This window comes from Felis catus, chromosome E2, assembly GCF_018350175.1.
Source record: "Felis catus isolate Fca126 chromosome E2, F.catus_Fca126_mat1.0, whole genome shotgun sequence".
NCBI lineage: Eukaryota > Metazoa > Chordata > Mammalia > Carnivora > Felidae > Felis > Felis catus.
In genome coordinates this window covers 2538772-2565789 of record NC_058382.1, presented here as the reverse complement: position 1 = coordinate 2565789, position 27018 = coordinate 2538772, and the positions used below count along the sequence as shown (strand labels likewise).

General features: G+C 60.0%; 1 protein-coding gene and 1 long non-coding RNA gene across 7 annotated transcripts; one reads left to right on the top strand and one right to left on the bottom strand.

Moving 5' to 3' along the window:
* Positions 1-235: 235 nt before the first annotated feature.
* Positions 236-25355, bottom strand: ZNF787 (zinc finger protein 787). Of its 6 annotated transcripts, none has more exons than XM_023246079.2 (4): positions 25199-25343; positions 12064-12152; positions 5906-6029; positions 236-1959 (listed from the first exon to the last, which is right to left on the bottom strand). In XM_023246079.2, coding segments are annotated over exons 3-4 (1074 nt in total). In that variant the 5' UTR covers positions 5907-6029; positions 12064-12152; positions 25199-25343; the 3' UTR covers positions 236-886. The 6 variants fall into 6 exon arrangements, with proteins under 6 accessions (XP_023101847.2, XP_044902730.1, XP_044902733.1 ...); XM_045046795.1 differs by lacking the exons at positions 5906-6029; positions 25199-25343 and adding exons at positions 15878-15988; positions 18146-19627; XM_045046798.1 differs by lacking the exons at positions 5906-6029; positions 25199-25343 and adding exons at positions 15878-15988; positions 17295-17444.
* LOC123382378 lies at positions 25338-27018 on the top strand. The gene is made up of 2 exons (XR_006590674.1): positions 25338-25451; positions 26214-27018. It is a non-coding gene; the product is annotated as an uncharacterized LOC123382378 (long non-coding RNA).

Below are 27018 nucleotides of genomic sequence, written 5' to 3'. Positions count from 1 at the left end.
TTCGTTTTAAAAGCAGCAGTAAGCACGCCCTACTCTGAACCAGCCCCAGACCCTCCCAGGCCGGCCAAGCGACCTTCTGTCCGGAAGGCCCACAGCCCAGTGCAGGTGACCCGGTCAGGTCACTCTTCAGGCCTGGGAGGGAACCAGCTGCTCAGCCATCTGCTGCTGTCCCCCCTGTGACTGCTGGGCAGAGACCTCCCCCCTCCCTACCAACTCAAGAACCAGGCAGAGCAAAGACAATCAGATAGTGCGATTTATTGCCCCCGCACCCCTCCTTCAGCCCCGTCCAGGCCTGGGAATAGACGGGACCCCATTCTCTGAGGGCTACCCTGGGAACAGGGGCTAGTCCTGCTCCAGCGCTCCTCCATGACCCCAAACCCAGGAAGGGGAGGAGGGACGAGGGCCAAGAAAAACAGGACCCGCGGGGAAGAAGAGAAAAAAACAACGGGAGGGGGGAGTCAGGGGGCGGGCGCGATTAAACGAAAACTCTAAAGGGAAAAGGGCCCTCTCTCCCTTCCCTCCCCAGGCTCCCCTGCACGGGAGGGGCCCGGCTGCTCTCCATCCCTCGCGAGCGCCCCAGGCGGCGGGGAAAGAGGAAGAGGGGCCTGGGGCCGCTCTCTCTCGGTCTCCGGTCTCCAGTTCTCCGCACGGTCGGTCCCGGACTCACTGAGACGAGAACCGAGAGGGCGGGCCAGGCCGGGGGCAGAGCGCAGGGCGGGGGCGCCCGTTGCACCGCGCCGACCGCGGGGCGGCGCAGGGGAGCGGGACGAGGAGGCCACCGCCCCCCGCCGCCTCAGTCCATGTCTCCGCCTCCTCCGGGTCCTGCTCCGACCGTCGTCCCCGCCAAGCCCGAGGGGCCCTGCCCCCCCCCCCCGGGCCTCCGCCCCTACCGGCCCTCCCCGCCGCGGCACTCGCTGCAGCGCCCCCCCGCCGCCTCGTGGTCGTCGTCGTCGTCGTCGTCCCCGCCCGCCCGGTAGTAGCTCTGTCCGCAGCGGCTGCAGACGGACGGCGCGCCCACGGCGTGCACCTTCTTGTGTCTCCGCAGCGCCGCGCCCTGCACGAAGCCCTCGCCGCACTCCACGCAGATGTGCGCGGGCTCCTCGCCTCCCGCCGCCCCGAGCCCGTCCCCGTGCTGGGCGCGCTGGTGGGCCAGGAGCCCCGCCCCGTGCCCGAAGCCCTTCCCGCACTCCACGCACACGTACGGCTTGGGGGCCGGGGCGCGCCGCGAGCGCGGCCCCGGCGCCTTGGCCCCCGCGCTCGCCATGGCGGCGGCCGCCGCGGCCCCCTCGCCGGGCGCGCCCACCACGATGATGCCCTCGCCGTCGCCCACCGGGATGGCGATCTCGCCGTCCGCCGCCGCCGCCTCCTCGGGCGCCTTGGCCCGGCGCACGCTGGCCGCCAGCACCTTGGCCGCCACGCCGGGCCCCGACAGCTCCGGGTGCAGCCGCAGGTGGCGCGCCAGGCTCTTGGGCTGGCTGAAGCCGCGGCCGCAGCGCGGGCACACGAAGGGCTTGAGGCCGCTGTGCGAGCGCCGGTGCTTGGCCAGGCTCTTGCTCTGCGTGAAGCTACGGCCGCAGTCGGGGCAGGCGTACGGCTTCTCGCCCGTGTGGATGCGCTGGTGCTGCATGAGGTTGGAGCTCCAGCTGAAGCGCTTGCCGCACTCGGAGCAGGCGTACGGCTTCTCGCCCGTGTGGATGCGCCGGTGCTGCACCAGGTGCGAGCTCTGCGAGAAGGTCTTGCCGCAGTCGGCGCAGGCGTTGGGCCGCTCGCCCGTGTGCGTGCGCTGGTGCCTCGTCAGCTTGGACCAGTGGCTGAAGCTCTTGCCGCACTCGTTGCAGATATAGGGGGCCGGGGGCCGCGGCCGGGGCGGGGGGCCGGCGGGGGGCGCCGACTGCGGAGGGGACAGCTTGGTGGGGGGCCAGCTGGGGACGTCGTCATCATCCATGATGAGGATGTCCACTAGAAGGCAAGAGGGGAGGAGAGTCAGGGAAGTCACGGCTGGGGGTTGGGGGGGGGGGGCGGGGGGAGAGGGGCTGTCCAGGAGCCAGAGCCTGGGGCTTCCACCCGGCCTGGCCTCGGGGACCCCCTGTGATCGCAGAGGGCGGCTAGGCCCGGTCAGCGCAAAGCCCTGCCCACAGACCCGGCTGAGCAGACGCTCTCGGTCTCCGTTCCCTTACCCGCCCTGTTTTCCTCGAGCATCGCTCAGTCCCTAGCATTTTACTGAACATTCATGACTTTACTGAACACTCAAGACTTCCCTCCCAGCTGCTTCCCCCACACCCAGAACAATGCCTGGGACACGGCAGGGACTCCAGAAATGTCTAGAAACAAACAGCGTCAACATGAAGGAACAGGAGTGGAAGTCCAGGAAATGACCTTGAAACCCCAAGCACCAGGCTGGGGCAGGGAGGTCCCAGAGTGAGGGCGCTCGGACCGCAGCCCAGAAGCAAAGGCAGGCCTGGGGGAGAGGGTGTTACACCTGGGCTCTAGGAAGACTGTCCTGGTGCGGGTGAGGAAACAGGAAGGAGGAACTGGTCTGGTTAATGGTATCACAGGGACCACAGGCCAGCACGGGAGTCCCGCTACCCTGGAGTGTGACCCCACATACCAGAGCCTCTGTTACAGAGCCCTCACACTGGTCCCTGTCTGCCCCGCACAAACAATAAAGAAGTGTGGGGCCCTGAGCCATCTCCCACGGTAAGGGAGCTGCGCCCCGCCCCCCCCCCCCACAACTGGCTCAGCTCAGAGAAGGCCCCTGTGCACCTGCGACCAGGACTGTTGCTCTCCCCGGCCAGCAGGGCCTCAGCCCGGGACCCCGCATGTGCCGCCCGGATCAGCACGACCTCCACGGGTGCGCCCGCGGGCTCCCTTCAAACACTGCTCTCCCCGCTCCTTCCCTCACCGGACCACATGCTCCAGCCCAGGGCAGACCGGTCCTGCATCCAACAACCGGGCACGGGCCGGGCCCACAGGCTCACACACCAACCCGTGGGAACACTGGCAAACACACAAAGAAGCAAGAGGACGCACAGAGGCTGGCGCTAGGTACTTAACCAGCCTCAGCGAGATTAGGTCCTGTGAGCAGGGCGCTATGAATTGGGTCTTTACAGCACAGAACCCGAGGCACCACGCAGACGAATCAAAACCTGGAAGAGGCAGAGCCGCCCCGCGCCCCTGCACCACACACTAAGGTAGTGCTTCTCCAAGGGCCCCCCCCCCCTCCCTGACAGTGGCATCAGAACCAGCAGGGAAGGTAGGGTCTCGCTCAGCTGCCCCGGGCCTGCCGTTTCAGCAGCTCTAGGGCAGGGGGCCCAGCACTGCGTGACCCTGGCTCTGAAGACCCACCACTCCACGGCAGGGAGCCTGGAATCTGGCCTGTACCGGATACGGAATCATCTGGAGCAAAAAAGTGCAGGTAGGAAGTTGGGAGGGGTGGGGCTTCCGAAGAACGGGGTGGAGCCCGTTTTGGTGTCAACGTACAGTGGAGACGCACAGAGATACAAGGACAGAGACAGAGAGAGGGAGGGAGGGAGGGAGGGAGAGAGAGAGAGGGGGAGGGGGAGGAAGGGAGAGACAGAGGGAGGGAAAGAAAGACAGAACAAAATCGGACGTGCGAGGGGCACCTGGGTGGCTCAGTCGGTTAAGTGTTTGACTCTTGATTTCGGCTCAGGTCACAATCTCATGGTTTATGAGACGGAGCTGCACATCGGGCTCTGTGCTGACAGTGGGGAACCTGCTTGGGACTCCCTCTCTCTGCCCCTCCCCTGCTCATGAGTGCACAGGTGCTCTCGCGCTCTCTCTCTCTCTCTCTCAAAATAAATAAACTTTAAAAAAAAGACGTTTTGCTTTTTAAGTTGTGGAGAACATTTAACAGTACGCTGTGTTCACTAAATCTTCAGCTACGAAGGGTGTTTACACAGCCACCACGCACATTCTGAGTACAACTGAGGCTTGTGAAACGCTGGTCCCCAGGTCGAGGGCTCGTCCTCACCCCAGAGCAGTGTGGTCGCATGAGTGCGGGCCAGAGACCTGGGCACCTGGGCCGGAGTGGGACGAGATCCAGGAGGACGGGCTGTGGCCTCCAGCTGATGGGGCGGCTGGGTTTTGTGACATGCCTCAGCTCAGGCTGAGTGAATTTTCTGCCTGTGTCCAGCTGCCCACACACACCACTGCTTTTTCAAGCAGGTGTTAAAGAAAATGCTAAGGGGGGAGGGTTTTCATCACTCTGAGAGGCAGGTTCTTTTCCAACCTGCCGGTTCCTGGCCCTCTGAGGACCTCTGGATGCTGGTGTTTGCTTTCCAAGAACCGGCTGGCTCTGGGCTCGGAGGTGGTGGTGAAGGGCCAGCCTGGGGGTCAGGCAGGAAGTGAGCAGCCGCCCTCTGACCCCCCTCCTCACTAGGGGCTTTTCTCTGAGAGGATTCAAGGAACTGCTGGAAAGAGAGGAGTGTAGTGACCAGTAGAAAGAGCTCACTCCACAAAAATAGCAGAAGTAGCTGCCCTTCAGGGGAGGGGAGGGGAGAAGAGGGGAGGGGAGGGAAGGAGAGGGGGAGGGGAGGAGAGGGGTCTCCTGGCACCAGCACTCACAGCAAACATTGTCTCGACCTGGCCCAGCTCAGGGCCTCAAGCGGACCACCCTCTGGGGCTGAAGCTGGTGGTTTAATTCAACGACGGTAGCCCTGCTGTTGTAAATAACACAGCCAGGGACTCCGAGGACCCCAGAATGGAATGCGGAGCTGAACACAGAAATACAGACAGACAAGTGCCCAGGTCAAGCAAGACACAGGGCCTGGCCACCCACAGGGAAGCCCCTCCTGCACTCACCCCTCCCACCATGTGCCCCTGCATTTCTCGGTGGCTCTGTTGCCCACGTGCATCCCCGGAAGCTGCAGTGTGGCCCTATTCCGTTACTTTTTTTTTAATTTTTTTTTAATGTTTACTTATTTTTGAGAGAGAGAGAGAGAGAGACAGAGAAAGAGAGAGATCATGAGCAGGGGAGGGGCAGAGAGAGAGAGGGAGACACAGAATCGGAAGCAGGCTCCAGGCTCTGAGCCGTCAGCAGAGCCCCACACAGGGCTTGAACTCACGGATGGCAACATCATGACCTGAGCTGAAGTCGGACACTCAACCGACTGAGCCACCCAGGCGTCCCTGTGGTCCGTTACTTTTCAGTTCAGAGTGTCTGAGAGTCTCTTTGAATCCAGACTCCCCTGTGTCTTGCTTTTGCTCACAGCCTTGCTGTTCAAGAGCGCGGGCTGCGTGCGGTTCAGCAGGTGACTCCGTCCCCAGACCTGCTGTCCGAAGACCCTGCCCCTGCCTCAAAGGTACACGATGTCTGTCCGCCATGCCTGTCTGTCCGTGCCATCAGCGTGCACAGTGCCTGTCTGTGCGGTCAGCAGCCACTGGCGCTCAACACTCAGGTGGCCCGACTCACTGAGTGTGCAGAACAGAGCTCCCTTTCTCAACGTCACCATGAACTCCTGGATGTAAACGTATATGGTGGGTCTCACTCCACTGCCGTCATTACAGCTAGCGGACCTCCCAGTGTCCCATCCACAGCAAGTTGAGGGGGCTCCACACCCCCCAGACGGGGCCCAGGTGGTCGTCTGGCAGCTTCCCTGCTACCCAGCCTGAGAAGTTCCAGGCTCATCTACGTGTCCCACCTGGACGCGAAACACGCTGTTTCTCCAGGAGGCCCTGGGCTCTTTTGGCGGAAAATACTTCAAGACCAAAATCAGGAGAGGATCACTGTTTGTTTTCTTTCCTTACAATAAAATTCCTCTGAGTTCACACTGACACTTCCCAGACAAATCCGGACCTACAGGTTTTTCTAGAGTCTTCTCTGTGATCTCTGCATCTCCCCTCTTCAAAGGGGAGGAGAGAATCTGAATGCCCCAGAGTTACTTACTTGCTGACCCCACGTTAGTTTCGAGATAACCACCGAGGAGCAAGTAGCTGCCTCAGTGCGGGCCAGAGACCTGGACGCCAGGCCCAGAATCGGAGAGAGATCCCACCATTGCCAATTACGATTCCTGAAAACACAAACGAAGAGTGGCTTTGGGTGCGCAACTCCTGTTCACAGCCGGTCCTCTGCCAGCCACGTGTGCGGTCCCGACCTACCCTACCTCCCGGGGTCTCATGAAGCCCAGCGGGCTCACTGCCTGTCTGTCCTCGCCAGTGTCTGTCCGAGCCTCACTTGCTAAGACTCCTCAGGAGGGCCCACAATGCGGTGGACAGAGCCACCCAGGCGCCTCCAACTCGTGGGTCAGTTTTTTGTTTTTTAATGTTTATTTATTTTTGAGTGAGTGTGTGAATGGGAGAGGGGCAAAGAGGGAGACACAGAACCCAAAGCAGGCTCCAGGCTCTGAGCTGTTAGCACAGAGCCTGATGCAGGGGCTCCAACTCAGGAACCCCAAGATCATGACCTGAGCCAAAGTCAGATGTTTAACCAACTGAGCACCCCCCCCCAGGCGCCCCCCTCAGTTTTAAGAAGACCCTTGGCTCCCTCTGCCTTCCCCGGGAATCCTACACACGGCTCCACTTTCTTGGGCACAAAGGGCTGCTGACACACTGCCAGCACCCGCCCTCTGCCCACAGGCCCCGGGGTTTGCTGCTTTCCGTAGCAGCCAGTGACCCGAACAGAACGGGGCCTGCTCTCCTGACGCGACACTCTCAGATCTGTGATTTGCTCTTCCAACACCTAAGTTTTGCATTCCAGTTAGGTTCCCTATTTACTCCCTGTCTTTGCTTTGGGTTTCTGCAGGACTGCCCCCTCCAATCACTGGGGTTCTGGCTAGCTTCAGTTTTTAGTCCGTTTTAATCTTTCTTCATTTCTCTTTTATTTAAAAAAGGTATTTTTTAATGTTTTATTTACTCTTGAGAGAGACAGAGAGAGACAGAGCATGAGTGGGGTAGGGGCAGAGAGAAGGGGAGACACAGAATCCGAAGCAGGCTCCAGGCTCTGAGCTGTCAGCACAGAGCCCGACGTGGGGCTCGAACTCACAAACGATGAGATCATGACCTGAGTTGAAGTCAGACGCTTAACGACTGAGCCACCCAGGTGCCTCCCTTTTTTATCGTAAAATGTCCTTTCTCGCTGGTTATCATATGTAAGTGCTGAATCACGCTAAATTCTACTCCTGAAATCACTATTACACTATTATGTTCGCTAACTTGGATTTAAATACAATTTAAAAAATTTTAATAACAGTAATAAAATAATAAAATAAAATGTCCCTTTTAACCTCCAATTTTTCTTGGGGAATGTGTTGTTTTTATGTGTTGCCCTGACTTTTCTCTTTCAGGCATCACTGTGAAATCTCTCATATTGCAAACTCACTGCTGGGCTGTGCACCCCTGCTTCTGAGTGTTCTGACTTTGCCCTCTGACCCTATCTGGGGAGGTGTTATCTGCCCATGTTCCCTTTTATTCTAATAGCTTTCAGGGTGGGGGCAGGGTGGGGGCAAGGTTCCGGGTAGTGTTTTGGCTTCTAACGTCCTCGCATCATGGCTGAGAGTCTGTGACACGCTCTCCCAGGATTCCTGGCTCTGCGGCCACCCCTGTTTTCATCTGTGGTCAAGAACAGTTCCCACTCAGTTTTGGGTCCCCTCCTGGAAGGTTCCACCCTGCGTGGGTCCTGCCCTGGCAGGGCATTCGACCTGGTGGGCACCAGAGCCCATGCGTGGGCCCCAGGCCACTCCAGCCCCTCAGACCTTCCTGCGGCCCCGAGCTCCCTGCTCCCAGTCTGGACAGAACACCTCCAATCTCAGGTGCTGGCCTCAGTGGGACCCCCAAGCCTTCCAGTGAACCCGAGGGCTATTTGGGGCTCTTCCTCCCTTTCTTCCCTCCAGCACAATGCTACCAGCACACAGGCCTGGGGCAGTTGGTTTGTCCCCACCCAACCATATTTGGGGGCTCACGGGGGCACCTTCACACTAAGGTGTGTGTCATCAGCATGGCCTGGGGCATGTGGCTTTTTATGTGTGGGTCTGGGGGGAGTCCAGGGCTGCCATGATGCTGGGCTCAGAAGCAGCATTTGAGGGCAGCTCTATGGAATGACTCCAGGGCGCGGCAGAGGGAGGTCAGAACCCATCCTCCGGCAGGTGACTTCTGGATGCCAGCTGACATCTTTCCTGTTGGGAGGGCGCCCTCCTCAGAATCACGAGGTCTTTTCTATTCACATACCCATTTTTCTGGATTACTCCGTAGCTAAAGCCCAGAAAGGCCTGGACGGCTCTTCCCCCCCTGCCACTGCCTGACCCCACACCTCTGGCCAACTCCACCCTGGACGGCCAGTTTGGGGCCATCAGGAGGCGCCCTTCTCCTGGGCACTCCTGGGAACCATCAAATTGCCTGGAGGTGGCCCAGCTTCCCCGCCCAGCACTGTTTCTGGCATCCCAGCCTCCCAGGACGGCCGGTGGCCGGACAAGCCTGGGACACGCAGAAGTGCTTCTAAAACACCAGCCTCTGTTGACAACGGCACCTGCTAAGCCTGCACACCATTCCCCAAAACATCCCAACACGGGGAAAACAGAAATTCCTGCGGTTTCACAGATGGTTGGGGCAAGTGCACCCCAGGGAAAGGAAACGCGACCTCCTGGCTCTTTTCTCTCGTGTCTGCGGAGCTGCCTGACAAGCACCGCCCGGGTGACCGGCCGCCTGCCCTGGGAGCAGCGGGCTTCAAACTGGGTCACGGCCCGGCGGCAGGGGCCAGCTCGGCGTGGAGAGGATGGCGGCATCCCGCCCGAAATAGAGCAGCAGGGGAAACGAACAGCCTGGGTGCCGCCAGCAGTGAGGACTGATCCAAGACTTTTACCTCAACACTCGGCACACACACACACACGTACGTACACACACACACACACACACACACACACACACACACACACAGGGGCTGGGGCTGAGTGTGCAGGCGTGTGAGAGGTGGGGCGGGGACACTCACACTTGTGGGGACAGAGAGCTGGAACGTCCTGCAGACACCATGGGCTGGAGCCCAAGCCCACCTCCTGGTCTGCCCCTTGAGGCCCCACCACCCAACGCGTGGCCTGAACGAGCCTCAGGCCCACGACCTATAGCTCCTGAGGGGCTGGCGGCCTCCAGGGAAGTACAAGGCACCCCTGCTCCCACAGCAGCCCAGACAGCTTCCCCATCACTCCTGAGCCCCAGAGAAGGCCCTTCCCCCTGGGGTGACCCTGCTGGGTGCTGCCCACGGTCAGTCCTGTCTTCCTCGCCAGAAAATCCCCAGCACAGGGCTGAGCTGGGATAAGCCAGGCATGGTGACCCTGAAGCCACCCCCTACGTCACGCGTCCCCGACTGGGCCAACCAGACCCAAACGGGGTTGACGGAGAGAGAGGCCTGGGCGGCCCTCTCTGCATCTGCCGTGCCCCTCCCGTCCTTCACTTCAGGCGGGTGCCTGGGTGGACCTGATAGAGCTGAGGCTCCACTCAGGAGCGTGGGGGCGGCCGGGACAGCACGCAGAAGGCCACCCAGGGCCAGGACGCGGCGGCTCGCGGAGGGATCACGGAGAAGTGGCTGAGCTAACCACCCCTGAAAGCACCCTGCTTGCAGCCTGCCATCCCAGACCACACGTCCTTCCCGTCCAAGCCACCAGGACAGTTCCCTGTGGTTCCACCTCCAGCTGTGCACGGGGACCCCTCCAGCCGCTGGAAGACAGCCCCGGGCTCAGAGGGCAGAGCTCACCCCCGAGCTACAGATGGTGTCCCAGGTGACCCCGGCAGGTGAGCGGAGCAGGGCGTGGGGGTCACTGCAGGTTACCTGAAGGAGCTGCCGCTGGCAGCTGGGGACAAGGGTGGACACAGGACTGCGTGGAGCTCAGTCAGCTGGGGGGAGCGGGGAGACTCCAGGGTGCAGTCCCAGCCTCCACGGCCAGGGATGTCTGTGGCCACGTGGCTGCGACTCAGGCCCACGACAGCACCTCCCAGTCTTCATCTTCCGGCCCTGGGACGGGACAACAGGCCCACCCCACCTGCCTTCTCCCCGCTCCAGCTCGCTCTTGGGGGTCGGCAGACACCAGCCCCTGTCACTCACCGCTCACCAGGCCCCGTTCCTCTCCACTCTCCACGGAGCCCAGCCTGCCTGTGCACACGTGTCCTCCCCACCCCGAAGGCCCAACATCCCTCTCGGGCAGGCCCAGGGAATCACATCACCAGAGCCACGACAGCAGCAGCCAGCCGGGGCCTCGGGGCCTTGGGACATCAGGGCAGGAGTCCGGCACAGTAACGGTACCACAGGAGGCTCTGTGCACAGGGAGGCAGGAACCTGGCGGGCCCACAACAGTGGGACGCCCAGCAGTGCCCAGCAGCTCGGAAGCATCCAGGCATGGGGCTCACTAGCTGAGCTGAGCGAAGGGAGGGTCACAATGTGGTGACACCGCAGTGGGGGATGGAGAGCACAGGCTCAGGACAGCCGGCTGGACAAGGGGGATGAGACAACCCACCTGTACATTTTCAAGGTTTTATAAGGAGAATAAGTTAACAGAGGACTCATAAAACTAAAACTAACTTACTCAAAGGCAGACGTACACTCTGGAGAAAACAGGGTGTTTGGACAGGGACTGGGTGTTTCATTAGGTGGGGTCAGCACTGTGTCCTTGTTGTTTTGGTCGTGCTCTTATAGAGCCTGCACCTCTGAGAACTTGCAGGTGTAATGATACAACATCTAGAATTTTCTGTAACTGCTCCAGGGGGAGAAGAGGGCACAAGTGGGGACATTAAGAGTGGTGAAGGGTCTCTGATCGCCAGAGTTCAGAAGAAATAAACAGTCATTACACCACTTATGTTTCAAATTTCCACAACAAAACAGGCTTTTAAGTTAATTTTAAGAGGGCTAGAAGGTTGGGGCACCTGGTGGCTCCGTCTGTTGAGTGTCTGATTCTTGATCTCAGCTCAGGTCATGAGCTCACAGTTCATGAATTCGAGCTCTGGGTCAGGCTCCGTGCTGTCAGCACGGAGTCTGCTTGGGATTCTCTCCCTCCCTCTCTGCCCCTCCCCTGCTTGTGCTCTCTTACGCTCTCTCTCAAAATAAATAAACTTTACAAAAAAAAAAAAGGGAGGGGGGGCCAGAAGGGCAAGAACCCAGGTCAGGAGAAGGAGGGGGAGCAGGCCCGGGGGCGCACCAGGGAAGGACAGGCATGGGTCCTCCCTATGGGGGCAGCTGGGTCAGAGTAAGCACGGAGCCCCCATGACTCGGTTTCCTGCTCTGTACCCAAGGCTGCTGGGGACCTCCCAGCAGGGAGCTGCTCCTCATTCTCCTCCAGACGATCTTAGAATAAAGAAGCGGGAGCAGCATCTACCCCCACGTGTGGTCCGGGCCCTCGTAACCCTTCTCTTGGCAACTATGGTACACTGGCACAAGGTGGTGAACTCAGTGCCTGTTTTGTAAATGAAGTTTTATTGGCACATGGTCACATTCACTCACTTCCAGGTGGTCCGGCTGCTTTCCTGCTGCAAGGGCAGGGCACAGGGTCAGAAAACCAGAAGCATCTCCCCTCTGGCCCTTCACGCTAAAAGCCATTTGCCAGCTCGGTGCCGGCCCCGGCCGAAAACACTTCATCGGCAGCACGAGAAGAACGTCCGTGCTTTATTTCCCGGCTGCCCTACGGGAAAGCCCCCGGCAAGCAAACCCCAGGCCCCACGAGCTCAAAAAGGAGTTTTATTCAACCCAAATAATGCTTTATTAAATAAAACAAGGTACCAGTATTTAAAAAGTGAAACATTTCCCATAAAAACCCAGATACCCAGCTTTCCCCAAAAACCCAGCAGACAGCCGCCCCTGTAGTCCTGTCAGCTCAGGTCACAGTCCCACCCCAACCCTGTCACACCCGCCCCCTGGTCTACAGTCTCTTGCTTGGGAGAAGCACAGGCCACCTAGAAACAGGGCAGCGTGGCCAGGCCGCTGGGGGGCGAGGGGGCCGGGCCATGAGGGCAGGAGGAGGGACGGACAGCAGCAGCCCCCAAGGGCTCCCAGAGCCACAGGAGGAGAGGTGCAGGGAGCCGGGGTCCAGGAAGGGGGCAGGATCGGCCAAGAACCGCCCAAGGCCACCTCACCTGGGTTCTCATGACTGGCCATCTGCTGGTCCTCGGAATCCAGTGGCCCCGGAGACCAGGCCTCTTCCCGAAGCTCCATGTCTGGGTCCCTGTTAGGAGAGGATGAGACGGAAGGACAGAGTTTACAGGATGCCAGGCGCCGCACTGGCTCCAATCCACGCTCAAGCACGGCCCCGGCAGACAGAAGGCGTGTGGCAGCAGGTACCTGAGGGACCCTGCATGGGGGACCAGCCCAAGGCCACACCTGATCTGGGGAGGAGCAGCTGCCAGCCAGGCTCGTGTCCCAGAACCGCCAGGGTAAGACACCGCCTCCCGCCTGGGCCTCCACGGCCGCCCCACACGTGATCGCCACCTTGGACCTGCCGGGGACCCAGGAGCGAGGAAGCCCTCCATCCACGACGCCCCGCCAGTCACAGGGTTGAAGGGCTGGCATGCCGGGCCCACGCCCAACGTCACGGGGAAGCAGACCGACGCAGGCACCCAGGTCACCCACGGGGTCACGTGCTGTGGTCTCAAATGTGCATGAACTAAGACAGAGTCCACATCAGGGTCCTGGGGGAGGTAGCTGAGTCCCCAGGATACCTGCACTCAGAGGGGCAGCCAGACAGCCCCCGACGCCCTCCCAACCCCTTACCTCCTTACTGGCCCCAAGGGCCAAGGCCTGGCTCCTGGGGCAGACAGCCCCCCACCTCTTCCTGCCCCCTCCGGCCTCCATGGTGCACTGAGCAGAGCTGGGCAGGCGTCTACCCTGTGTCTTAGACTCGGGCAGGGTGGGAGACCTAGGCGGCACCCAGCCCCAGGCGTTCGGCCCCTCGGGACCCGCTCCCTGGTGTGGCCTCACTCCATGGCAGGAAGCAGCGGGCAGGACTTCTGACAGGAGGCTGTAGCAGGCCAGGAGCAATCGACTGGACCTCAAGGGGCTCCTCTGCACCGTCAGGCCCTCGGGCCCCAAACCAAGGGAGCTGCTGCCTTAAGGTGAGCGCATGCAGCTCTGAGAAAACCGCCCCGGGGTCCTCCGCCCGCCACAGGACCTCACAGGGCAGCACCTGCTGCCCAGCATCTGGGAAGAGCAGCCATCGGCCCCCCAGCACCATGCACCTCCTCGCAACCTGCCTGATCCATTTCTCTCGAATCCCCCACCGACAAGGGGCTCACCACCACCCAGGCACCAAAGGAACCAACTGTTCCAAACCCGTTCCGCCCCACAGTGGCCTCTACTGACATCTGAGAGGAAGCCAGGCAACCGGCCATCCCGCTAACAGACACACGCAGACATGTCTCCTGGGTCTGGGCCCTGTTCTACGTGGTACGGACACCATTAACTCTGAGCAGGCAGCACCGCTGCCCCACCCTCAGATGAGGAAACTGAGGCAGGAGCAGCAGCGATCCGAAGGCACATGGCACGCAGAGAACCGCAAACACGCAGTCCAGGTCCGAGCGAACAGGACAGCCTGGCCCAGCCGGCCCCACCCCGCAGGGCCTGCGAAGCGGCAGGAAGACAGATGCTGCTGTCCCCCCACGCCTCCCAAGAGCTTCCCGCCCCCCAGCCCCGGCTCCACATCACCCTGCACGGACACGTTCTGAACGACCACCATCCCATCGCAGCAGAGGTGAGATCACCAGGGAGCAGGGACAAGATGCCAACCATGTGGCCACAGAGCCCCCGGCCCCAACCGCTTTGCCTTCCTGACACCCAACCAGTCATCACAAGGACCTGTAAGAGCACAGGACGTAACCAAAGACCAAGGCGGGGGGGCGGGCGAAGGACACTGACGAAGGGATGGAAAGCAACTGACTCGGAGGTGCTGGGGGGAGGCAGTGAGGAGCCCCTGGTCGGAGCCCCCAGCCCAGGCCTTCTCATGGCCACCGTGCCACCAACCATGACAGGGAGCTACCATGAAGTGGGGCCAGGTAAGGAGACGGTGCCCTGTGCAGGCTCTCACCCCCACGCGTGGTCACAGCGCCCACTGTGACCCAGAGGCACCTGCCTGACTGATCACAGGCTCCCCCTCCACACAGGGCACTTATGGGACTAACCAGAAGACAAGGCGGGAGAGCCAGCAATTCTGCAGGGGCCAGCATGTGCTCGGTGGCACAGTCCCTTCCTGCCTACCTGTTCCTGCCACCCCCACCCCACGGGCATGGGGTGGTGAACAGGCCACAGCCCAGCCTCACGGGAGGTCCCTGCCAGTGATGAACAAGCAGGTGAGTGAGACAGTGAAGTTCATGGAGGGGAGGGGAGGGGAGGGGAGGGGAGGGGAGCGGAGGGGAGGGGAGGGGAGGGGAGGGGAGGGGAGGGGAGGGGAGAGACAGGCAGCTGCACCAAGGCATCAGAAGAGGATCTCGCAGGTGGAGGGGCCGCAGGAGAGGCGTGGACTGGGAGGGATGCTGGTGGCAGGAACAGCAGGTACAAAGGCCCCGAGGCTGGAGATGCAGGGCTGGGAGGATTCTCTTGCAGAGCCCAGAAGGCCAAACGGAGGACTGAGCTCTTTGAATCGTGGTGATCCCTTTGAGCTGGGCACTGTCACAACACTGGGGCTCACTGATGTAGGGGCGCCAGGTCCTGGAGGTCCCTTGCAGCAACGGAAGGAGCACCGATGGTGGGCAGCCAGGACTCACTCAGCATGCACAGTGCCACGTGCAGTGCCACAGGGTCGGTCTCCCAAGGTCCAGGAGGGTGTGGAGATGAGCAATGTTCCCCCGAGCAATGTTCCACCCTGTCTGCCCGAGCCATCACCTCCCCAGAGGCCTCCCAGCCCCCAATCTGCCCCACCCTGGGACCCACGAGGTGCCCGGCACCCACAACAGCGCCAGGTGCTGATGGGGGCTGAGGATAGGCACGTGGCACACGCCTGAATGGGTGTGAACAGAACAGAGGCTGCAGGAACAAATGCCCTGCAACTGTGTCCCCCTTGCCCACCCACCCGCTCACACCCCACAGGGAGGACAGACGGCACCCCAGAGCCCAGTGAGCCCCAGCCAAGAGCGGGTGCCACACACGGTTCAGATGAAACCAGGCTGGCATAGTCCAGCCACTCGGCTGTGGAGCCGCAAACGCTCTGACCCTGACCAGATAACTGCCTTCTCCAGAAACTAACTAGAGGGGAAAACCCGAACCTGGGAAAACGCTGCTTGCAGGGGAACAAGAGCTCATCACAGCCAGATTTAGAGCAGGGAAAAAACTGGAAAGAAGCCATCAGCGCTGGTGGGAGAGCTGAAGAAAATCCCACAGAGGGCTGCCTGGGCAGTCAGTGAAACGTCCAACTTCAGCTCAGGTCACAATCTCACGGTCTGTGGGTTTGAGCCCCGCGTCGGACTCTGCACGGACACCTCAGAGCCTAGAGCCTGCTTCGGATTCTGTGTCTCCCTCTCTCTGCCCTTTCCCTGCTTGCGCTCTCTCTCAAACATAAACATTAAAAACAAACTTTTTTTAAGAAAAAGTAAATCCCACAGATGTCACAGCCTCACAGACAATGGTCCTGATGCCCCCTGATGATAGCAGACAAGTGATTTAACTTTTTTCTTTTTGTTTATCTTCATTTTCTCTATTTTTTCTTTTTACATTAACGGGTAATTACTTCTGTAACAGGGGAAAGACTAAAAATTGATTCCTTTCTGGGACACCCATTGCATATGGCAATGGGAAACTCGCTGGGTGTTGAGGGGGCAAAGTGGACGCAGCCGGATGGCCCTCGGGTCACACAGGGTAACCGCGAACCCACAAAAACCCTCATGCTTGGCTGGCGGGCGTGCAGGACGGGGCGGCCACCGTGGACAACAGTCTGGCGGCTCCTCACGTGGTAAACAGACTTACCTTGTGACCGGCGACTCCACTCCTAGGCATACACCCACGAGACATAAAGCACGTGTCCACACGCAGACCAGCCCACGAACACTCACGGCAGTGCCCTTCGCAGCATAAACACTAGAGGAAGAAACCAGCCACAAAGGATGCAGACTGCAGATTGCATCTATGCGGATGGCCAGGACAGACAGGAGCGGCTGCCAGGGGCTTGGGGGTGGAGACGGAGAGGGACCGCTAATGGGCTTTTTACGGAACGAGAAAATTCTGGAATCAGACCATGGTGACGGTTGCGTGTTTTGTGAATATATTAGAAGCCACTAAACTGTACGTGTTAAAGGGTGAATTTCACCACATGTAAGTTACACCTCAATTACAAACAAAGACTTGGGGCACCTGCCTGGGGGGCTCAGTCGGTTGAGCATCCAAGTCTCAACTGGCTCAGGTCATGATCTCACGGTTCACGAATTCCAGCTCCACATCAGGCTCCTCGCCCGCTGGCAGGGCAGAGCCTGCTTGGGATCCTCTCTGTCTCTGCCCTTTATGTTCTCTAGTGCTCCCTCTCTCTCAAAAAAAAAAAAACTTCAAAAAATAAAAAAAACAAAGAAGACAGACTTCAAAAAACGTAAGGGCCCCCTGATAACAAGGCCACAAATGCTAAAAATGAGGCAAGAAAGGAGCATCTCTACTCGCTAAATGAAACATTGCCCCATTCATGAACCGCTTAACAAAGCCAATTGTGTCCTCAAGAAAAGCGAGGTAAGCCACAGGAAAGAGCCGGTAAGTGCCCACAGGGTTGTGGCTGGCGGGGTTGGGGTGAAGGAGGTGGGCCCGGACAGCCGGCTTGGCTCCCTCCTCTGTGCACGGAAACTTGTTTGCCAAGTGGGCATGCTGTGCTTCCCCTGAATTAATGTGTAAGTCGCTGACAGCAGGGACTTCCCGGCCCCGGGCCTCCACCGCAGGCCAGCTTCCTGCAGCAAGAAGGCCTCCGCCTTCGATCTGTCCCCTTCCTGCCCGTCCTGCCCCGCCCCCCAGGGAACCTTTGGGCTCTGGGGCACCTGGGCCGGGAGGTGGGGACAGGAACCCCTTCTCGCTGTGCCAGACAGCGAGGTGTCAGCGGCTGCCCCACAGCCCAATGAAGTTCCCGGGCAGCCAGCAGATGGTCACCCAGAGCCAGGAGCATGGTGCCCACACGGAGGCAGTGAGGGAGCCAGTGCAGTGACACATGGGGCTCCCTGTGAACAGAGCAGAGGCAGGGCTCCATCAGGGCCACCACCAGGGCCATCTACCCCAAATAGGCCACTTTGCTTCCTGGAAGCAGGAAATGAAACCCGCACAGCAAAGTGCCCTCCCTGGACCAGGAGGAAAGACCATCCTTCCCTCCAGACGCCAGAGAAGGAAGTGTGTATAAACGGACCTCCTAACGTACCCTTCTGTCCTCCAGTCCCCTCCAGAGGGACCCTTCTGTCCTCCAGGGGCTACAGCACCTTGGCCTCCAAACTTCTCTGGGTGTTCACTTCTCTCGCTTGGGCTCCCGTGTTTGTGGAAACACAATCCACATGCTTTTCTCCCATTGATGTGTTTTAGTCACAGCAGGAAACCCTAAGAGGGCAGGGGAAACACTTACCTCCCCCACAGACCACTGGAAAAGGCCTCTTTGTGGGACAGACTGGACTGAGAGGGAGTCATAGTCACGGTCCGCCCGCCCATCAGCTACCCCCCGCTACCAATGGGTTTCACCTGAGTGTTTTAATGGTCACCCTTTAAAATATATCTAAGCAGCTACGCCACATCCTCGATCATGCCCCTTGGCCTGTGAAGCCCAAAATATTTACCTTCTGGCTCATTACAGAAAATGTGTGCCAACCCTGATATAAAGGAATGAGGGCCACCCAGACTCCCTGGCCAGGCCTGGAGGTGCTCTGCCTTCTGCGGGAAGCAGAGAGGGCCAGAGGAGTGTGCCTGAGGGGCCTCAGCAGGGATGCCAGTCGGAAGGAGGCCCTGAGCTCGGGCACTGTCCTGAAACCCCAGTAATTTTCTCTGCATCTGTGTTTGGCACATCAATTGTGACAGGACAAGGAAGTGTGCACCGGGCACTTGGAGCCGGGCAACGCCCTGTGCCTGAGAAACCCGGGCAGAGAGGGTCTGGGCTCCCGTGGGCATCTCCACGTGGAGGGAGCTCAACGGCAAATACCAAGTGAAATCACCCTGACAGATCACGAGACCCCAGAAGAAAGGAAAAAGCTTTTTTCCTGCTTTTTGCACAAGCAAGGGGCTCACCTCTTCATTTTGCAGAGTCCCAAAAATTATGGAGCCTGCCCTGGGGGCAGCAGATGAAGCATTAGGGGCAATGAGGCCAGAGCGCATACAGGTCACATACAGGTCACACAGGCCCTGGCCAGGAGTCTGCACGTTAATCCAAACACAGCAGGAAACCACGTTTTCACAGAGGATTTGCAGAGGCCTTGGAAAGACAAGGATGCATCTTCTGGGGCACCTGGGAGGCTCAGTCTGTTGAGCGCCGACTCTTGGTTTCAGCTCAGGTCATGATTTCACAGTTCGTGGGTTCGAGCCCCGAGTCGGGCTCTCTGCTGACAGCACAGAGCCTGCCTGGGATTCTCTCTCTCCCCCTCTTTCTGTGCCCCTCCCCCAGCTAGTGTGTGCTCACTCGTGCTCTCAAAAAACGACGCACCTTCTTGTTCTGACTTTTGAGGGGTCAGGAGGTTTCCCGCTGGACCTGCCAGTCAGGGGTGAGCCAGGAGCAGGGCACACTCCTGGGTTACACCACCTGCCAGGGGATTTAAGCAAACTATCGGGGTGAGGCCACGGCCCACAGTGGTGCTACCCTGGCCTGGAAGCTGGGCCCTGCCGGCCACTGCCCTGCACTGTGATCCTCCCTGGGATGACCAGCAGGTGCCCCAGGGGTGAGCACACGAGGCAGGGAGGAGCCAGGGGTCCTTGTGAACAGTTAGGAAGGGTGTTCACTACACGTACCCAGGCCCTTCCTCTCCCATCCACTCACTCACTCACTCATTCACTCGCTCATTCACTTGCTCACTCACTCATTCACTCACTCACTCACTCACCCACTCACCCACTCATTCACTCGCTCACCCACTCATTCACTCGCTCACCCACTCATTCACTCGCTCACCCACTCATTCACTCGCTCGCTCATTCATTCATTCACTCACTCACTCATTCGCTCACTCATTCACTCACTCACCCACTCACTCACTCAAGGAGCTGCTGAGCCCTCCAGTCAGACCCTGGGGGCCTGTGGCTTACGGGTCCTATACCCAGGATCTCAGAGGCGTGGGGAAAGGGCTGCAGCCCCCGACCCACCTCCCACTTGCTGTGGAGGAAGCCAGATTCTGCACTGTGACACCTTCGGAGACCTGCCTACCCCCCATGCTCCCTCCCAGCCCCCCAGTTTCTCCCCACAGCCTCTGTGTGACCTCGCCCATTCCTGAAGATGAAGAACGGGCCTCCCCCAGCCCGCCGGAGCCGGGCCCTTGAGCGATCCAATTAGCACAGGGGCAGACAGGGCCCAGCCGCTATGAAGCTCAGACAAATTATTGTTATTATTGTTGTTATGAGATCCCGCCCACCTGCTCTGGATGCCAGCCCACCAATTAGCCCCTCTCTTTCTTCTGCTGCCAATCTCACTGCCTCCCCTCCCCCGCGCCAAGCAGCTCCAAACCACCCCTTCTGAACCCGTGCCTGGCAGGGCCCTTCCCTCCAGGACACCCCCCTGCCTGCCTTCCTCCCTCACCTCCCAGCCCTCCCCTCTCCTCCCATCTCTTCCTCCCTCAGAGCTGGGCTGTGACTTCCACCTCCTGCCTTACCTCCCACCCACTCCCAACCACTCCCCCAGCCTCTGGGTCACCAAATCCAAGGGCTATTTAACCCCTGTGCTGGCAGCGAGCACACATTCCCCTCCCCTCACAGGGCTCCGTGGCCCAGCCACCTAGGACACCGTCCTCCCGCCTCCTCCTTCCCACCCCGTCCACCCTCCCCCTGCCTCCCCATGCCCACTCCCTCCCAACACCTCTTCAAAGTCTGCTCCCCACACCAACCCACTCATCTTTCTAAGTCACTCAACTCAAACTGCCCAACTGAAGATGAGCAAAGGGCCAGAACAGACGTCCTCTAAAGGGCTGAGGAGAACGTAACAAGACTCTCAGCCTCATTCGCCATCACAACAGGGTCCCACGGTGTCAGAACACAGGTGACAGAAAGCAGAAGACATCAAGAGCTGGCGAGGAGGAGCACACTCTGGAACCCGCACGGGCTGCTGGCTGGGCTGGGAAATGGGGCAGCGGCTCTGAAGGGACTGGCGGCCCCAGAAGGTAAAGCACAGAACCACCACGGGATCGTGTCACGCCGGCTTTGACTAGACACCCAACAGAGACAGGAACAGGTCCGCACTAAGTGTGCACACGTGCGGTCACAGAGGCATAAACCACGACGCCCAGACACGGAGACAAGCCAACTGCCCATCGACAGACGAACTGATACACAAACTGTGGTTCGATCACACGACAGAACGCTATCCTGTCACATGCCGCGTCACGGATGAACCCAGAAAACCTCACGCTGCGTGAAGAGGCCACACATGGAGAGCCCGTTCACATGAAATACCCAGAACAGCAAATGCAGAGACGGGACGTGGATTAGGGATTCCAGGGGACGGGGGACAGAGAAGGGGAGTGGGTGCAGCCTCTTTCTGGGATGACGATGACATTCTGGGGCAATGGGCGTACCTATCTGTGAGCACATCACCCACCAACAAATTGTGCACTGTAAGCGGGGGGACCCGTGTGGAACAGGACTCACGCCACTGCCCTGCCTCGACTACCCTGCTGCATGTGCCCAGTGCGCTTCACCCAGCCCCTCGATCCCACCCCCACCTCCCGCCCATGGCCTGTCCTCCACCTACCTGGCACCTTCTCACCTTTCCAGGGTCCACTCATGTGTCACCGCTCAGGCCGCCTAGGCCCCGCCCTGGTTCCCCTGGCTGGGCACCACCACCTGGAACCGTGTCTTGTGCACAGAGCTCACTGACGGCAAGCAGCCTGGTGCGCACGTCCCTCGCTCAGCAGGGGCCACTCGGACCCCAGGCCCCTTTTCGGCCAGGATGGTGATGCCCACAAACCCCTCCACTCTCCTCACCAGCTCCTACCCACTTCCCTTTTCTGTGGGCAGCTTCACCCCTCACTCCAGGCCTGAAAATCCACGCGCTCCCTCCTCTGCCCCCACCTGGATCACCTCCGAACCCCACAGCTGGGCCTGTCAGGCTCTCCCCTGTGGTTTGAACACTGAGGGATAGTCTGCAGCACCATGGGAAACGCAAGCCCTTTTCTGTGGGGACAGGGAGCTCTCTGTCAACCTCTCCCGTCCCATTCCTTCCACAATGATTGGTCTGCTCAGACTCTTTCCGCCTTACCTGCGTCGGCTGAGTAGACCCTACTTCCCCAGAATGTAACCCGCACCCCATGCGGGTTGTCCAGTGCTCTCAGAAAGAGCTGAGCAAAGCAGTCCCTTTCGATCCTGCTCCTCTGTCCCCTCCCCACCCCCACCCCCACCCGCTGTCTTCCCCTTTTCCTGGACTGCCTCCCAGGGAGTCTATCTCATGGCTTGGTCGCTTCCGTCCACCTCCCGTCTAGACTGGCCACCATCCTCAGGGGCACCACGCACCCCTGCCTCCAATCCTTCGCGGCCCACCCAGGGTGCAGCCCACCCCAGGGACCCCAGCAGGAGGCACACTCCAGAGGCCCTAGTCACCACTCCCCGCTACGTCCCAGAGAGAAAAGTTTCTAGAATTCCCAGAACCTCCCTGTGCTGTTATGGCGGCAGGCGGGTGGGGAGTGTGGAGGCCACCTGCCACCATCCGGGAATGCTCAGCATTCAGATCTACAGAGATGTCTGTGAACACTCCTGATTCTTAAATCTTGGCCAGTAACTAAACATTGCTTACACAAACAAAAATATTCTCCAGGACAGAAAAAAAAAAAACGCAAGCACACCTACAGACCGCCTATGTGTCACTGGTCAATCAGACCAGTGGGCCAGACCCCCATTCTCTGGTGGGCCTGTTTGTCCACATTCTACCTGCAGACGGGCTGCCGGGGCCCAGCAAAAGTAGCACCTCCCCCAGGAAGCCTTCCCAGACTTCTCTCCTCCCTTAGCTCAACTGTCCTCTTTTCAAATAATAGTAACAGATCCCACTCACCAAGCATAACTACATCTCAGACCTGGGTGCAGGGTGCTGTGGGTTCATAATCCTAATCCCCACAACCCCAGGCGGAAGAGAGGACAGGCTCTCTGGGCAGGCTGCCAGAGTCAGAATCGGCCCCACCACCCCCCAGCCATGTGACCTTGGACAAGGTGCTTCAGCCTGTGAGCCTCCTCACCCTCGTGAGTCCTGCATCAAGATCAAAGCAGAGCTCTTCGTGAGTGAAGAGCTCAACAGGGAGCCAGATGCCCAGTACGTGCCTTGTGACCCCTGAGAGGACTGTTCAAACTGGGGTTCAGACAACTTCGGTGGCTGACCTGTCATCACAAAACCATGAAGTCGAGGAGCACAGACTCCAGCCGGGTCGGCCAACCTCCAAGGCCGTTTCTTTTCTCCGCGCTCTTAGGACGCCAGCCCCGGCTTCCTTAACTTCCCCGGGTGGCCTGGCAGAGCAGCACAGGGCCCTGGTCCACCCACCCAGGCTCGGCGTGGCTGGCTGCTCAGCAGTCGTGAGGCGACAGCTCTCTGTGCTACCACAACAAAGCCCCCGACACTATGAGCGTCAGAGTCACACCTGAAATGAGAGGCTGGGCCTCAGAGTACCCTGAACCAGTCAGTGACCCTGCAGATACCTTCGTGACAACGCACCCGTGGCAGAGGGAGACCAGAGTCCCCAACCCTACGACTGATACCTAAGAGGCCTTCGTGACAGCCTGTATCTCCCCAGACCCCAGGCGGCGGCATGATGGTGAAGGGCCAGGTCCTGGACTCTCGCACACACTGGTGATCCTATGCAGCTGTGGGGCCTGGGGCTCGATCCCCCACCCCTAAACTGGGGGTAGTCACCCCCATCCCAGGGCCTCTCAGAGCTCAGAACAGCGAGTACTAAGCGCAGGACCAGACGCCCACCAGGCGCTCAGAAAGCCAAGTGCCAGCAAATTTAGTCTGTCTCCACCAAGAGGGCAGGGCCATAGCTGACTCCCAAGGCCCCAGCTCCCAGCACACACAAGGCCTTGGGCAGCATGGAGGACAACCAAAGGAGCTCACCGTCCTCCTCCCCGGAGTCCCAGGGTCCTCTTGGCCAATCCCTCCCTGTCCTTCAAGACTCGGACACACCACCTTCCCCAGGACATGCTTCTAAAGTTCCTGGGAGCTGTTCTGGGAAATTCCCCCAGTCCTTTGCTGCTTGTGTGTGTGTCTCCCCAACAGGTCTCCAAGCTGCTGCAGGACAGGAACTGCCAGTGCCGCCCGGCTCTGCCTCTGGGCCAGGGGAGCCTCTTCTCCCACCCCACAGCAGAGCACTGCACCCGTGGGCCCAGCACACAGCCGAGTTGTCCAAGGAACGCTAGGCTGTGCTATCTTAGGGGAAAGGAGGAAACGGAGCATGAAAAAGGGAAGTGACAGATCCAAGGTCACCAGGATGGAAGAGACAGGAGACAAGGCCTGGCCTAGGAAGGCCTGGCCCCGGAGCCGTTCCCACATAGTTTATGGTCACCTCTCTGAGGTTTGTTCTCACTTTAAACGGAAAGCATTAAGAGCTTCCCTACCAAGATCAATACTATTATTAACATTCCATTTCACCTGGACAGAAATTGAGATGTTAACATTCATCTGTGCTGTAAAATCACAAAGTATGAGGTGTGGAGCTGGGATGTGAACGCAGGCCTGTCTGACCCCAGAGTTCTTAATTAATTGGTCACAGTGCTCCTCCTGGGCCAGGCAGGGTGACAAGCCCTAGCCCTGCTCCAGCTCCTCAGCTGGGCTGGGGGTGGGGATAGATCTGGAAAGCTTCCAGGGAAAAAACTAAGACATGAGATAACACAAGTTGGAATCCGATCTGAGTGTCGTCAGGGCTGAGGCAGAAGGCCGGAGGGCCAGAGGGGACTACAGCAAAGGCAGGCAGGTGAATGCCAGCTGCATTTAGCCAAAGAGGCTTACAGCCTTACAGAGGAGATAAGCCAGGATCAATGGCAACCGTGCGTCCCCAGAGCAGAAGCCAGCTCTGACTCCCAACTGGATCCTTGGCATTGCCCAACGCGGGGCCTGGCACCAGGAAACCACACACCGAGTCACTCCCTTCCTGAAAGCCCCCGGGACTGGACTGTGCAGGGATGCCAGCCCTGGGCTCCCACAGCCCTCCCCACCTCCCGATAAGGGATCTGGGTGGGGACTCTGCCCTCCTGCTCCAGGACCTTGCTCATCTCTCTGCCCTGGCGCCCAGTACGGGGCCGGCCCTGGAGGAGCCTGTGGGTCACTTTTCCATCGGGTGATGCCGCCACCCCGGGCTGGCCTGACCCCACAGGGCCAGTGGCACGTATCTCCAGGAACCGGGGTGTCCCCCCCTTGAGACCCGGACAGGGTCTGGGGTATAAAACAGCACAGCTAGATGCCCGGGAGGCCTCGGGGTCGGCTTCGGGCCGGGCCACCGTCCGCCCCTGTCCCGCGGGCCACGCGGTGCCTGACCTTGGCCCAGTCACTTCCCCTGCGGCGCACGCGCTTCCTGCCCGCCGCCCGCGCCGGAGCGAATGAATGAGCCTCCCGCCGGGCGAATGCCCTAATCACCGGCCGGATCAAAGGCCGCACGCAGCCCGCCCAGGGCAGCAGCGGAACCCGGGCTTCTCTGAAAAGGGGAAGGAGGTGGGGTGACAAGCCGGGGACCCAGACGCGCCCCCCGGGCCGCCGTTTCCGGTCAGGCTAGCCCAGCCCGCGCGTCCCCTTCCCCCACCGGGGCCTCAACTTCCCCCGGGAATCGCCACCACTTCCGGCCACGACCTGCCGGAGAAGCTGCGGCGGCCCCACCCCCGAGCCCCCAGCCCGAGCCCCGGCGCTGCGCAGGCGCGCTCCCTCCCCGGCTCGGCCCCGGCGCGGCGCCGCGCACGCGCGCTCCCCGCGGCTCCGCCTGGCGCGCCCTCGCCCGCCCGCGTCACCGGCCGCGCGCCCACTCACGCCCCCCCAGCACGCGCACGCGCACTCTCCCGCCCAGTCGCGCTCGCCCGCCCGCCTCCCCGCCCGCCCCCCGCCCGCAGCCCGGCTCCCGAGGCGCGCGCCCACCCGGCCCTGGGTTCACGCCCCCCGCCCCCGCGCCCTCCCCTCACCTCCTCGGTCCCGGGGCCGCCGCGCCGCACTCCTCCTCTCTGCTCCCTCGCGGATGGTGGCAGCGGCGGCAGCGGCGACTCAGACCCTGGGGTCAGGGGGACGGGCGCCCAGGCCGGAAGTGACCTTCCTGGCCGCTTCCGCCCGCGCTGCTCCCCCTCCCCTTCCCACTCCCCCTCCAGCCTCCACCCCGTCCTCGCCGCTCTAGGAAGGCGAGCCCGGCGACCCCCTAGCCGCCGCCCCCCAAGCTCTATGGTACGGAGCGGACGCCCCTGGGAGCCACTTCCGGACACGTCTAGGACACGGGTCCTCCGTCCCCGCTCTATGGCGCCGCGCGCCGAGGGGCTTCGGGCCCCGCCCCCTTCCAGGACAGGAGGCGCGGGCCCGGCCCGTTAGGCGGAGACTTCCGGGTGCTCGGGAGGTACCCCCCCCCCCAACCCGGCTCCCGGCGCTCGCGCCTGCGCGGTCGGCGCCCCGCGCCAGCCTGGGGCGGAAAGGTGTGGGAGAGAGTGGCGGCTAGGGCCGTTCGTGCCACCCCAGGTCCTCCTGTCGTCTCTATCATCGTAACCCCTTCCGTGCCGGGGCTCGAGGCGGTGGCAGCGTCCGCTTGTGGAGGCAGCTCCGGGGCACAGCCCTGACGAGCCCTGCCCGGTGTCCGCGACTGAGCCTAGTTAGGGTCCCGGAGCGAAATCTCTAGGGTGGGGCTGGCGGCGGGGGAACCTGCTGCCCCCAAGGCAAGACCCACCAGTGCCCTCGTTTAGTGCACCTGCCACCTGCCAAGCCGGGCGACCAGCCAGCCCCTTTCTTCCCTGGGTCCCTGCCCTCTGGTGGGAGAGGGGAATGCTGGTCTCAGGTTTCACCTGAAGCCAACCCTGGAGCTGAGAGGGCTCACCGCCCCCCCCCCCCCCCCCCCCCCGGCCTCAGTGCCCTCCCGTTTAAGGGGGTAATAACACATTATGCTCCTGCGAGGTCTTTGCATACATTAGGATCCGTTAATAACCTATTCCTCTTTTGCAGATAACAAGGGACAGAGAGCTCAAGGCACCTGCCGAAAGTCACATGCAGAGAATGCAGAGCCTGGGCTCCAACCGTGGGCTCGCTCCCGATTCCTGTGTTTCACCGTGCCTAAACTGCCTCCCATAATGGACCATTGATCCCAGTAGCTGAGGATTCACCTACTTTCCTCATGTGAGGCAGGCACTTAGGAAGCACTCACTGAATGTCAGCTGTTATTTCAGTGTTCTCATATAAGTAGATGTTTTAAAATTATTGTTTACACCACAGTGTGCTGGCAGGCCAAGTCATTGCCCACCCCACCCCCCAACGCTCCCCACCCCACACACTTGGCTGGCTCTCACGTCAGTTTCAGATGACTTACCGTAATTATTTATAAGTGTTTTATTATCATCATCACTGAAACAGTCACCAATAATAAATAAATAAACATAAGTGACGGATTAAGAAAAGAGAAACAGTCACGGAGCTTGGGAGTCAGGAAGATGGGGATATACAATTCCCTTGTTGAATAACACCTCTCACAGCCTCAAGAATCTGTACAAATTTGCTTAATTTAGGACCTGATCCTAGCAAAGTCTCAGTGAAAATGCTAGTGATTAGCAGGACTTATCAGTGCTATTATTTCTGCTGTGGCCGCTGAATACCCTCATATCTCAATCTGCATCAATCATAAGATGTGTGTTGTTGATCTAATGACATCTTTTCAGGATAAAAAATGGTACTGTATTAAACGTACATGTAAATAGTAAGATATGCCTGTGTCTCACCTTCAGAAATATCGCAAAAGTAAATTTTTAAATACTAA

Excerpts from the sequence above, each read along its gene's own strand:
- ZNF787 (XM_045046795.1), bottom strand. Across the intron at positions 12,153-15,877 it reads GTGGAGTCGCCGGTCACAAG|GGACCCAGACATGGAGCTTC; the intron begins GTAAGTCTGTTT and ends CTCTCCTAACAG. Across the intron at positions 1,960-12,063 it reads GGCCAGTCATGAGAACCCAG|TGGACATCCTCATCATGGAT; the intron begins GTGAGGTGGCCT and ends CTTGCCTTCTAG.